The sequence below is a fragment of the Gekko japonicus genome, unplaced genomic scaffold (genome assembly GCF_001447785.1).
Source record: "Gekko japonicus isolate JY-2015 unplaced genomic scaffold, Gekko_japonicus_V1.1 scaffold33, whole genome shotgun sequence".
Classification (NCBI taxonomy): Eukaryota; Metazoa; Chordata; class Lepidosauria; order Squamata; family Gekkonidae; genus Gekko; species Gekko japonicus.
In genome coordinates this window covers 251639-264730 of record NW_015174272.1, presented here as the reverse complement: position 1 = coordinate 264730, position 13092 = coordinate 251639, and the positions used below count along the sequence as shown (strand labels likewise).

The 13092-nt window shown below is 39.8% G+C and overlaps 1 protein-coding gene across 1 annotated transcript in view; it reads right to left on the bottom strand.

Annotated features, from left to right (window-relative positions):
* Positions 1-13092, bottom strand: part of NOL11 (nucleolar protein 11) — a 32988-nt gene that overhangs the window by 18630 nt on the left and 1266 nt on the right. Inside the window, exons 2-9 of the mRNA XM_015423669.1 lie at positions 12883-12996; positions 11362-11418; positions 10322-10467; positions 9476-9533; positions 7797-7938; positions 4539-4736; positions 3103-3179; positions 2162-2285 (exon numbers count right to left, since the gene is read on the bottom strand). Coding sequence (XP_015279155.1) covers positions 2162-2285; positions 3103-3179; positions 4539-4736; positions 7797-7938; positions 9476-9533; positions 10322-10467; positions 11362-11418; positions 12883-12996 — 916 coding nt within the window. The remainder of the gene's footprint in view (positions 1-2161; positions 2286-3102; positions 3180-4538; positions 4737-7796; positions 7939-9475; positions 9534-10321; positions 10468-11361; positions 11419-12882; positions 12997-13092) is intronic.

Sequence of the window (13092 nt, the reverse complement as noted above, 5' to 3'; positions counted from 1 at the left end):
TTGGAAGCTTATTCCCTGAAACTCTTGTTGGTCTCTAATCTGCTACTGGACTCAAATCTAACTGCCCCAGTATCACCGAGTAAGCATCATGCGAAATGTAGATCTGAACATGGGTCTCCTCAGTCCACACTGGTCTTCATGCCATTGCTCCATCTACTTCAGCATGGTCTGCTCTCATGCAGGTGAGCTCTAGAGACACAGACAGAGAAATATCCTTTCCAACACCTGAGGTTCTCTTAGACCTCCTAGGTTTAAACCTTTATCCTTTGGCACACAAGGCATGGTCTCTCTACCATCAGTCCATCAATATCAGCATTGTCTACTCTGACTGGCAGTGGTTCTCCAGGGTCTTAGGTAGAGGAGTTTGGCAGAGTGTTCAGCCTTCATATCCTTTCCAACACCTGAGGTTCTCTTAGACCTCCTAGGTTTAAACTTTATCTTTAGGCACACAAGGCATGGTCTCTCTACCATCAGTCCATCAATATCAGCATTGTCTACTCTGACTGGCAGTGGTTCTCCAGGATTTTAGGTAGAGGATATTGGCAGAGTGTTCAGCCTTCAGTTCTTAGACCTTTCTGTTGCGTATTTTGCACAGTGTGAAGGAATGTTGTCTGGTGATCTTTTTCTAGGGCATATAGTCTCATTCAGTCAGAATAAAGCACATTGAATCCTACTGAATTCAATGGAACGTTTCAGGGTGTGCTTATCTTTCCTACTGAAATCAGTGAAAAGGGTTCACTTTTGACAGGACTCTGTTATACCATGCTTAAACTGTTCTTGAGGGGTGACATGATTGAGGTTTATATGATTATGCATGGGATACAGCAGGTTGAGAAAGAAGTACTTTTCTCCCTTTCTCACAATACAAGAACTCGTGAGCACTCAATGAAATTGCTGAGCAGTCGGGTTAGAATAGATAAAAGGAAGTACTTCTTCACCCAAAGAGTGGATAACACATGTAATTCACTGCCACCGGAGGTGGCGGCAGCTATAAGCATGGACGGCTTCAAGCGTGAATAAGATAAGCATATGGAGCAGAAGTCCATCAGTGGCTATTAGCCACAAGGTATAGATAGGAAGTCTCGGGCTGGGGCAAATGATGCTCTGTATTCTTGGTGCTTGGGGGGGGGGCAACAGTAGGAGGGCTTGTAATGTCCTGGCCCCACTGGTGGCCCTCCTGATGGCACCTGGTATTTTTGGCCACTGTGTGACAGAGGATTGGATTGGATGGGCCTGATCCAACATCTTATGCTCTATGTTCTTATGCTACCTTACCAGGTCATTCGTTGCATTGTTCTCCAGTTCTGTAAATTGATTCTAGTTCGAATGTATTGTGCTGTTTGCTTGTTTTTTCCTTCTGATTGTTAAATGTTTAAATTAAAGCATTTTATGTTTCTTAAAGCTTTTTGTTATTTTTGCACTGGAAGGAGGCCTAAAAACCTAGAGGTACTGTAAAATAGGGGAAAGGTGGGGGTCGGAATTGATATATGACATTGAATTTAGATTTTAATTTTTGAAAGAAGGTTACTTCAGAGGGAGAGGCAGGTTTGGGGGAGAACCTGAAAAGTGACATCACAGGAAGAGGTGGGGTTTTGGTGCAGTGTACTGGAAGTGACATCATCAGAAGGGAAAGTGACATCACTTGCCATTTGACCTGGAAGTGACATCACAGGAAGTGACATCACAAAAATCTCCTGGCTCCACCCCCGAAGACTCCTGGCTCCACCCCCAAAGTCCTCAGATATTTCCGAATTTGGACTTGGCAACCCTAAGTTATCTCCTCCCAACAGCAAGCTGTGTTTTGATTATGATGCTCTATAAAGTGCCACAGATATTGATGGTACTGCATAAATAATTAAAACAATGCATCCTGTCTCTTCAGTATACATACCACCAGGAAACATTACTCTTGACCACACTTAAGGAGACAGATAAACAGGAAGAAAATACAGAATACAGAAACTGAAGTACTTGAGTAACAATTGCTGGATATTACGGCACTATATTCTGAAGCAGAAAAGTCAGAGAAAAATTCCTTCTACTGTATCAGGTTTCCCTATGACTCATCATTTTTCATTTATTAGTTTTATAGGCAGCTCTTCGGAAGAAATTTAGTGGTAACTTCATCATGTGGACTACAACTGCACAATTAAGCTCCTACCTGATGTTGGTGTACTCTTGATTTTCCCAAGAGCAGCAGCTAGGGATGATGTTTCACATTTATACAGGATTACTTTTAATTCTTTCCCATGTGTTACAAAGAATCTGCCTCCGTAACACCAGCACTAGAAAACATGGGATACACAGTTAGTGAGCTGATATCTGTTTGATGAGCTGTTGCTTATCCACACTGAAGCCACACTTGCAATCTAAGATGCTACAAAATTCTGAGATTCCCAGTTCATAAATGAACCCTCTTCCTCGCTTCAGCTGTCCTATTAACACAAATTAGGCATTTTGAAAGACATAATAGCTTTGTAAAAACTGAGCACATACATACTTACAAAGATCAGCCACCTGAACGGTGTTTTCAAGCACTACTGTTATGATTTAACTCTTATAACGCAATAGTTGATATTTTATGTATGTTACTGCTATATAATTATTATTGTAAGATGCCTTGAATGCCCAAAGAAGTAAAAAGTTAGCATACAAGCAATTTAAAAAATAGTTTGCTGTAGATAGTTCAGTGTAGCTTCTATTCATACTGCCACTGCCCTAACACAGAAATGTATAAAAGCTAAAAGCTAAATGAATCTAGATTATGGGGGAGGCTCATGACTGAAGAGAAGAAAAACTCCATCTGATGGGCCCCACCCTGCTTCTTTTTGTGGACCTTCCCCTATATCCTTTTGTGTGCAACAATCTTGGTAACTATTTTTATTTCTTTTCAGGCAAAGAAAATAATGAATCTCCTGGTAGTTGTATTTACTACATTACAAGTACACAGTCTCAATAATAGGAAATGTTTTAAGACTTGATTACCATGTTTTTCTTTCAACAAGATGCTTTCCACACCTCACATGATCTGTATATGAATTTCTATAGTAAACTAGCTACAGAAAATTAACTATGTCCCTACAAACAAATGCTGAAGCCTACCTGTCCAGTGGATCCCAGCGGCAATTCTTTGGAATCCTGCAGTGTTTGAAATTTTGTATTCCATAAGGAAACCCATTCTACGAACAGGAAAATAAGATGTTAAAATAAGATATTAAAAATCATGCTGTTTGCCCATGTGCAGATAGTAACTGAGAATTACATTTGGAAATGTATTAAAGATATTTTGGCACTACATCCAAAAAACAAAAAGGAGTAGTTAATATATTAAGAACTTTTCTACTGACTATTTGCAATAATTATTGCAGTTTCACTGTGTTTTTGAACAATTAGTAGCTTATGCAGGCTAGTAGTCTGAATGCAAAAACAGACAACAAATATCTGTATTAACATTCAGTTGCATAATTTTTCTCTACTGTGCATTCTCATATAATTTATCAGACCAAGATCAACATGTTTTCCCCTTCCCTGCCTTCCATTAATCTTTTCCCTTCCTATGGTGGGCACACTTTCAATCCACCAAACACTATCAATTTGACCACCATCAAATATCCCTGAAGCAAAAAAGCCAACATTTGGCTATGAGCGGATGTCCATTTCACCACACAAACAAGGTGAGAAGTGTTCCTCTCCTAGTCTTGCAACAGTCAGGGGCAAACCAAAAAGTACAGTAATACTTATCCTACTGATCACTTGTTATAACCTGCAGGCATCTCTTAACAGAAACCAGAAGTCATTATCAGCAAAGAACCACAGATGACTTCATCTGCACAGTTTTTTTAATTGTTATTATATTTATATCCCGCTCTCCCTGCTTTTCGGCAGACTCAGGGCGGCTAACAACATAGATATAGATATACAATAAAACATTTCATTAAAATTACAATATAAACTATAAATACAGTTTACTCTGTAAAGTTCCTTTTAAGGACTGCACTTGGGTTCCAGATCTGCTACTTACTTAGACCTCTAAAAAGGACTTGTTTTTTACTAGTAGCCATTACTTTCCTTTGCTTTAAACACAATACTTATAACCATTAACAATGTACAAGTTTATAATATTTTAATGCTAAATACTTATAAAAATATAGCATCATTGAGCAACTGGCTGTATTGCATGGCTGTTTCACACTTTATGCAGCAGTAACCTCCTCTCAGGCCATAGACCTAGTGTCGTCCATAGCGGCACTGGGACTCTCTCCTGTCCCCAAGCTCATTGCTCCTGGGGGCTAGAGAGACCCACATGAATAGTGTTATTGTAGTATATGAGCTGCAGCTCAAGCAGAAAATGCATGAAAATGTTGGACCCCCCCACCCCACCCCACGGCTGAATGGAAATGCTTTCATTTGAAGAATATTACTTTGAGATTCAACCATATCCGAGAATACTTTCTGGATGCTTCCTTCCTGCTTAAAGGAAATTAATTAAATTGAGCAATTTCAGGCCAGCTGTTGAGTCTTGAAACAACTTGCCTTACCTTTAGTGTTTCCTTCTGGGGAATTTGAACATCCTGCCACAGCAATGTGATCTTTATCAAGAATAGCAATTGAAGCATGTTTAAGAATAGTGCCAGATTCTTCAAGCCTGGTCAGAAGTGACTTTGGTAAAATATGCTGTTCCTCAGAGTCACTCTGTAGTAGTGGGATGAGAACCTTATAAACACATCCACTGGAATCTGCAAGAATATAATCCAATTACAGAATGGGTAGATATAATGTTTTATATATACATTTGGATCCACAGACAGAGCTTCCCTTCAGAAGGAGGGTGGGATGCTTTTCCTTGCTTCATTCTTCCTTTTTCTCTGCATTGTATAGATCTCTATCAAGCTACCCAATGGCCACCTCAATGGAAACCCCTTGCGTAGCACATGCACACAGCCCTCAGCTGCTAAAAGATTCCAACTGAGTTCAAGCTAAGGCATCACTTGCCAGATAGATTAAAGGGAATAGCTTTTCTGTTTTTACAGGCATAGCTAGGAACTTGATATCAACAGCAGATAACACTACTTTGCCCTATTCTCACGTAACATCCTCCAATAATAGCTTTATGAATGATATTCAAAAGTGACTGTACTCGAAACATTAAATAATACGATCAGGGAAAATATTCAGATAAAAGGACTTAAAGAGGGAAGAATTTAAGCTCTTAGCCTTCGTGGATTATATTTTATTTATTGCAGAGGATCCAATAGATTCTTTACCCAATATAATGAAGGTGACACAAGAATTTGGGGAGTCGGCTGGATTGAAAATAAATTTAAAACCCCCCTAAAATAATTACTAAAAATTGCACAAATAATACAATACAAGAAATTCAGAAAATAACGGACGTGGAAATAGTGAAAAAGGTTAAATATTTAGGGATCACTGTATCTAATAAAATGTATGCTCTTAGAAGACAAGTACTATAAATTTTTGGAAGATGTTAAAAAAGATTTACAATATTGGAAAAGTTTACAAATATCATTAATGGGTAGAATAGCTACTATAAAAATGAATATACTACCAACATTTCTCTTTCTTGCACAAAACATCCCAATATTTAAAAATGCCCAGGTCTTTACAGAGATGGATAAAATTATTAAAAAGTTAATTTGGTATCCCAAAAAGCCAAGGATCAAATGGAAGATTCTCCAGGATAAAAAAGAAAATGGAGGTTTTGGTTTTCCAAACTGGAAGTTATATTATCAGGCAGCATCATTAAATTGGCTGAAAGAATGGATAGATTTGGATAATACAAGACTATTAAATCTGGAAGTGCATGACCTTAAAATGCGATGGCATGCCTACATGTGGTATGGGAAGGATAAAATCCATTCAGACTTTGGACAACATATGTTAAGGGGGGCCCTGGCTAATATTTGGAATGAGATTAAACCAAGATATTATAGTAAAACACCTAAATGGGTCTCCCCGTTAGAAGCATTCATAAAACACGTGGGATAGAGAGAGCTATGAAACCCTACTAGATGAAAACAATAAATTAAAATCCGAAGAGAGGTTATCTCTCCCTTATATATAATTCAGTAAGACGCAAACTGATGCAGCGAGGAGAAAATGCGCACCCACACTGTTTGTCCGGGTGCGCTGTCCCTCAAAGGCTTAGCCACGTTCCATTGGCCATGTCCTCTGAGGCCCGCCTCCAACGCAGTGGGGCATGATGAGCAAAAGCGCCAGCGGCTATGGCCGACGGCCGGGAGGCAGCTTTCCGCCCAGGTGAGATGGAGAGAGCCGGCCCAGAAGGCGAGAGCCGCGAGAGGAGGCGGCCGCCTCGCTAACAGCGGGGAGGGGGAGGAGGCGAGGGGGCCGCACTCCTGCTTCGCCTCCTGTGTCCCGTGTGCAGCCGGGACTACGCCCGATGGACCGCAGACAGGCGGGGGCAGGGAACAGCCCTGGAGGTACGGAGAGCGCGCCGAAGCGACAGGGGAGCCGGAGCGTCAGGAGACGCCGTGGCCAGCAAGCAGCGGCCAGCGGTCGGGAAACGCCCTCAGGACGTGGACCGCCTGAACGGAGGGATGCCAAGGCCACAGGTGGAGAAACGGCCAGGAGAGGGACTGGCCGCATCCTTCCCTTTACAGGGAGGCGGGGCCAGCCAGGAGCCAGGGCAGGGAACCGCGGGGCTAATGACAGGAGGAGAGGAAGGTTGTCAAACCCACTCACTTCCCTTCTCCCCCCCCACTGTCTCTCTCTCTCTCCCTCCCCCACCTGGCCGCTTCGCCAACCCACCCGCCCCGCCGGACACATGGGGTTAAATTATCATGGTGGGAAATGTCACAACTTCAGTCTATACACTTGAAGGATATACGTGCAGGATTCCAAGACTCCAAAACTCAACTAGATAAGATCTGGCTGTCAAGTAGTGACAAAATGATCCCCAAAATTTATAGCTTTCTGTTACAAGAATATACTCTAGATGAGCAAGTTAGTGTTTCAATGGTGGCTTGGATGAAAGATATTGGGCATTGCATAGAAATAGATAAATGGTCCAGTACTTGGAAATCTCTTAAATACCTAAGAGCTATCAACTATAAAGAAAACATTTATAAAGCAGCACACCGCTGGTACTGGTCACCAGATAGGATAGCTAAATGTAATGCTGCACTACCTAATATATGTTGGAAATGTTGTTCGAATGTCGGAACTTTATTCCACATGTGGTGGCGATGTGTGAAAGTAACTAACTACTGGAAGATGATTCAGAAATTTATTTCGGAAGTGATGTGTGTAACAATTGCTTTGTTCCCTGAAGTAGCTTTGCTGAATATGTTTTCGGAAGGTTACAATCAAAAAGATAAAATTTTGATAATATTTATATTGACTACAGCTAGAATACTACTAGCTAAATACTGGAAACAGGAGTCCCTTCCCTCAAGAGAGGAATTAGTGTATAAATTATTAACGACAGCGGAACTTGATAAATTAAGTGTTATGCTTCAAGGAAAAGATGAAATTTTTTTATTGAAAGGTGGAAGCGTTTATATATATGGATAAATAATCAGTAGATGTTATAGACTCAAATGGATATAGATTTGTCTGCATATACTTTGTATGTATTTAGAAAACCGAAAATAAAACTTGGGGGGGGGGGGAGTGACTGAAAAAATGAAATTATTTTTGGGTGTCTGGTTAATTGCTGTTATGTCACTATATAAAGCTTAATTCCAAAACATGGGAATAAAAGTAGCATCATGCCTGCTCATGTGCACTACAGTTAAATATACTACAATACTTACACAAACACAGGAGTGTGACAGTTTTGTCTGTCAAATATGCTGCAAAACTCAGTAGAGTGGATGACTCGCCTCCTTGATCAAGTTTAAACTTGTGAAGCATATACGGATTACAGTGTTGAACATATATGAAGCAATTCACATCCTGAAAATAAAGATTAGACTTTGACTTTTGTATTTTCCATGTAAAAGTCATTGCAGCTAGATACTACTTGTTATGTGCATCACATATCAGATGTGATATTTTAAAGCTTAAGAGCAACATCACTTGTTACTAAATACAGAATTGCTTATTTGAGATGCTCTTATTGAAAATTTAATCATTAATCAGCAAGACAACAATGAAAGAAAAGGTCTGAGCTTCATATGTTTATATTAGCAGCACATATACAACCACATTCCCACAATTTAATGGTGCTTAAATTTTCTTAAAAACAGGTGGCAATTTCTGCCAGTTCTCCTATAATCCCCTTATCCCAGGAACAAAAATCGCAAGGGACACAGTGGGCTGCATGGGTAGTGGTAGAGGAAATCAGTGCTCCCTCTTGAGAAAAGTTAAGAGCACTTAGGTTTTCTTAACTGGATGGTTTCATAGAGGCAATTAAGACAGCAGATTCAGATTGTAAGGACTTGCCACCGTTTTGTACAAGCAAAGAATTGTTTCCTAATTACTTTGAAACAGTTACAACAAAGGCTGTTCTTTATGTTCAATGTGGACAGATTATTTCTGGGTTTGCAGATAAGTCACTGGGTTGTATCCAACCAACCATCAGTGCAATGCACATGATCTCCCCTTCTTCTGACAATCCCCTTTAACTGCTGGAAAGGCCATAGCTGACAATGCACAGCCAGAAAAGGCCATGGGGTTCAGCAGCTGCAGTGAGGAGGGAGAACTGTCCCCCTTTCTGCAAGCAGATCTCTACAGCTGTATGTCCATGCAAGTCTTGTAATTCCAGACATAATTTTCTGCAAGACAAAAGGGATTGCTAGAGGAATAATCTGTATTTACCAACACCTTTCACTGGCAGTTCATTAGATACAACCCATTTAAATATACTGAGAATTACAAATGAGAAAAGCATTATGACATAACAGAAGAACCTTTAACCACCTCTACTAATCCTCCAAGGGAACAGTCATTTCTACAACAGTGATATGCCACAGTGGTGCTATGCCAATGGAGGATTTAGGAGAACAAAACTTTAATAGGGCTGAAGAACACCTTATGTTTCCATTGGTCAGTTGCGTGATTTCTGAGAAAACCATATATAATGCACAATTTCTCATTGTTTGTTGCCACTATAAGGTCACTCAGATAAGACATTCACCAGGTTTGTTAGAAATAAGTCAGCCCAATTTGTGAAATCAAGGCTGTGTTTGAACAATCTCTTAAAAGGAGCATACTGTGACTGAAGAGAGAGAACTGTGACATAAAGTTAAAACATGGAATATGTACATGCTGTCAGCCTTACTGACCAGATGGAACCATTGATCTGAATGAGTATGAGCAGCACTATTTCACCACAGAGTGGGTAAGAATGTGAAACAGACTCTGAAGACACAAACAGACACAATGACTGTCAATTTTTGCTGTCATCTGAACTCCAATGAACATTTAATGCAAACTGTCTTACAGTGTCATGCAATGTCATATAGCTGCTTTAAAACCTTTAAAAACTCACCTCCTCAGTAATAAATACAACAACAGGTTTTTCTACTTCCACGAAAGCTTCACTCCATCTAAAAATCAGTTATATGATTATTACTAGAAGATAATTAAAATACTGCCAAATAAAATGCTGAATATGTTACTTAAAGCAACAGCTCAATGCTTCCTTAGAGGATTTCAAAGTCCCTGCAACCCAAATGTCAGAATAAGCAATTATACTAATTCAAAGGCAGATTTGATTCTATGAAGTGTGACTGCAGGGTACTCATGAAAACAATTTTGTTCTCCTACATTCCCCATCTTTCAGTGCAAAAAGCAGATTCCAGAGGTCCTGGGACCTGAACAGTCATGCAGGATGGAGAACTGCAATGAAGAGGAGGAATCAGAACCCCCCTGCCCATTCTTCTGCTAGAAGTGCTTCCACTGGCACAAGAGGTTTCACTGGCCAAAGAATGGCCGACAAGGACCAATTTGCCTACTCCCTCTCCCACCTCAGTACAGCCACCTGTGTTGCAAGACTGTGTACCCACATAGGTCTCCTGACACATGCATCAAAAGTGGCTGCTGGAAGAGAGGGCGCACAGAGAAGATGAGAAACTGTGACTGCTTCCCAACTAGCACTCTGTAGGATCCAATCAAAAGTTTATTTACATTTTTAAATCCTTTTTTTAATCTGAAAATATACAAGGCAGCTGACCATAAGTCACACACACAAAATATCCAATATTAAGAACAAACTGATGGAAACAGACCAGTGAGTGGGACTTCACGGATTATCCCTCCCTCTTTCAAAGAGTGGCTAAGGAAGTTCATCACTTGATCCTTGAATTGTGAAGCTAGTCCAAACTGTGGCACTCACCTAATCACTTCATTTGAAAACACACTTTTAATGTCTTGTTGAGGTGATGCTAACAGAACATCCAAACTCTTAACAGCACCATTCCTGAACAGGACCAGGGGTTCCGCATTGGGCACTGAATGTATCCGATAAACATCTGCCGACAACTGCAAAAAGACAACAAAAACTCTCATACCTTACTCTTTATTTTCTAAAGTGCGCAGTTTAAATGGAAATAAATCCAGGATTCCTGGTACAAAGCCAGTAATAAATATTGTAATGTCAGCAAAAATGTTTTCCTCTATCCAGCTTCACTGCTTGCATAAACTAATGACAGAGAGTAAGTTGCGCTTTTATTCTTCTTGTGCTTTTATTTTGATTCTGAATCAATAAGATTTGGAAAGACTACCTGAAGATCTCACGCATTTCATTCTGTATGTCTTTGAAAATAAAAGCATAAAAATATAAAATAGGTAATTATAGATGCACGAACTCTGCACCAACCCCATTTGGACAGCACTTAAATTACACTTCTGGTTAGACAAACAGTACTAACATGAAAATACTGGGCTGGATTCCATGCTCCACCATATAAAAAATGATTTTTCTCTAGACCTGGCTCTCTCTTAACCTGGCTGCTACCATATCAGGCTCTAGAAAAAGATCTGATTTCCTTCTGTCTTAAAATGTCAAGTATTTCCAACAAGGTAGCAGCACAGGTAGACCCTGTGATCACAGTAGAGGGATAGGCAAAAAGACTTATCTTCCTGTCTTCATCCTGATTCAGGATCCCAGGCAATGCACCAACAGGGAATCACCATCTTACCTTTTTTCCCTACTGCCAGAAAAATGGCAATCCCCACTACATTCACTATCACATGACTTAAAGGCAAGGCCAAAAAGAAGGAGAAAGTCTTTGGGTAGGAACAGGAAGTTTACAGAACTATGGGAAGCACTCAGGCAGATGAGGGTCCAAGATGCGGGAGGGTCCAACAGACCAGCTACTCATGGTGATAAGACAAAAAGTCCTCTTTCACAGTTTTACAGTAACTAACACTTACTGTTGCTTTAAACACTTTATCCAAGTTAGTGTCATCTTCTTTCCATATCTGTAAAATCTGTAAAAATTGTAACGTTTTAATAAAGAGCAATAATCGCTAAAGATATTCAAAGATTGGCTGAACACAGCTTCTTAAACCTCATTGAGGCATGCTAGTTTCTATGCCCTATGATTATCCTCTAAAACAGGTACAATGATATACTGGATTCAGTGATGTGGAAATTTTTCAATGCTGTATTTTCCCATTTGAAAAATTTCCATCCTGCATATGTAAATACGGTTTATTTATCATTGTCAAGGCTGGTGTGCTGTGCATCAATCATGTTAGATGGGCTAAATACAGGATATGAAGCACAGACAAACCCCTTGAAAACAGTTCAGCTTTGTACACGGTGTGTTTGCCTTTTTGTTGTTGTTAACATGTAAATACAAAACTTATTTATTTAAATTTAGAAAACTCACACCACTGACCATGAGTACAACTCCATCAGACCCACAAAGCTGTCAGAATCCTGAGACAGGGAACATTTACAGACTTACATCCATAAAACCAATTTTTTTAAAAAAAATCACAAGATTCCACATTTCCCTGCATGTGAAACGGATTACACACATCAAAATTACAAATATTAATACCACAAATCAACACAAATCATCAGTATAACAGAAAAAAACAAAACCTCGGCCTTGGCCTTACCAGGAGGAATATACTGCTAGTTGCTAAAGAGACAAACAAGGAGGGAGAGCAACAGAACATAGTTTTGCCCTTTCATACTAACCCTTGTGCAAAAAATAAATTGCCTTCACTAGAAAGGAAGATTTCGTGTTCAGTTCTAATTCTGTGTACATGGGAATAATCCTGTTGATTTCAGTACATTTATGATAGTATTAGTTTGCACAATGCTTACCTGCTTAACCAACACTTTATATAAAAATGTGAACAAGAGTAAGTATGGCACTAAGATACACATTCACTCCTAAATGTATGTTGGAAAAAGCAGCTATTTTTCTTACTGTAGACCTTTTAAATAAAAGGATAAAGCCATGGGAGCAGAAGTCTTGTACCAATGGAATCAACCCCAATGTGGGATACAGAGCCTCACTTGTTAAGTCACAAGTCCCTCTTGAGCTGTCACTTTTGTGCTGCCTTTTGCAAGAATATGCTGCGTGTGTGCATACACAGAGACTAAGAGTATCGTGGCTCCTGCTTGTTTGTCTACGGTCCTAGTTTTGATACATGCAAAGTCATAACTCTGCCTCCCTCTTTCTGGCACCTGACTCTGATATCATAAGATTTCCTATCACTTTTGGAAAGCCTGGAGACTAACATACAAAGGAAATTAGGACACAAATAAAAAGCTCTTCATTATATTTCTTGTAAGACACAAAGAAACTTGGTAAAAAAAACCTATCACACATATTCACAAATCTAGTACAATTAGGCCACATATGCTAACAAGTCGCCCACAGAATGCAATACACCATTTCTTGCAAGCCAGTCACATGAACTAAAAATAAATACCTTATCATCATGGACAAGAACAAATTCTCCTGTTTCAGAATTACACACAGCTGGACATGTAATGCTTTGGCCTTGTTTGACTGACCAGCAGCCCAATGGTTTTTGATCAGAAACCTTAAAGGAGAAAGAAACAAGCAAAGCTTTCAACTGTTAAGACGTGATGAGATTTTGTGTCCCACAGGCCCGGGGGGGGGGGGGGGGGGGGGGGCA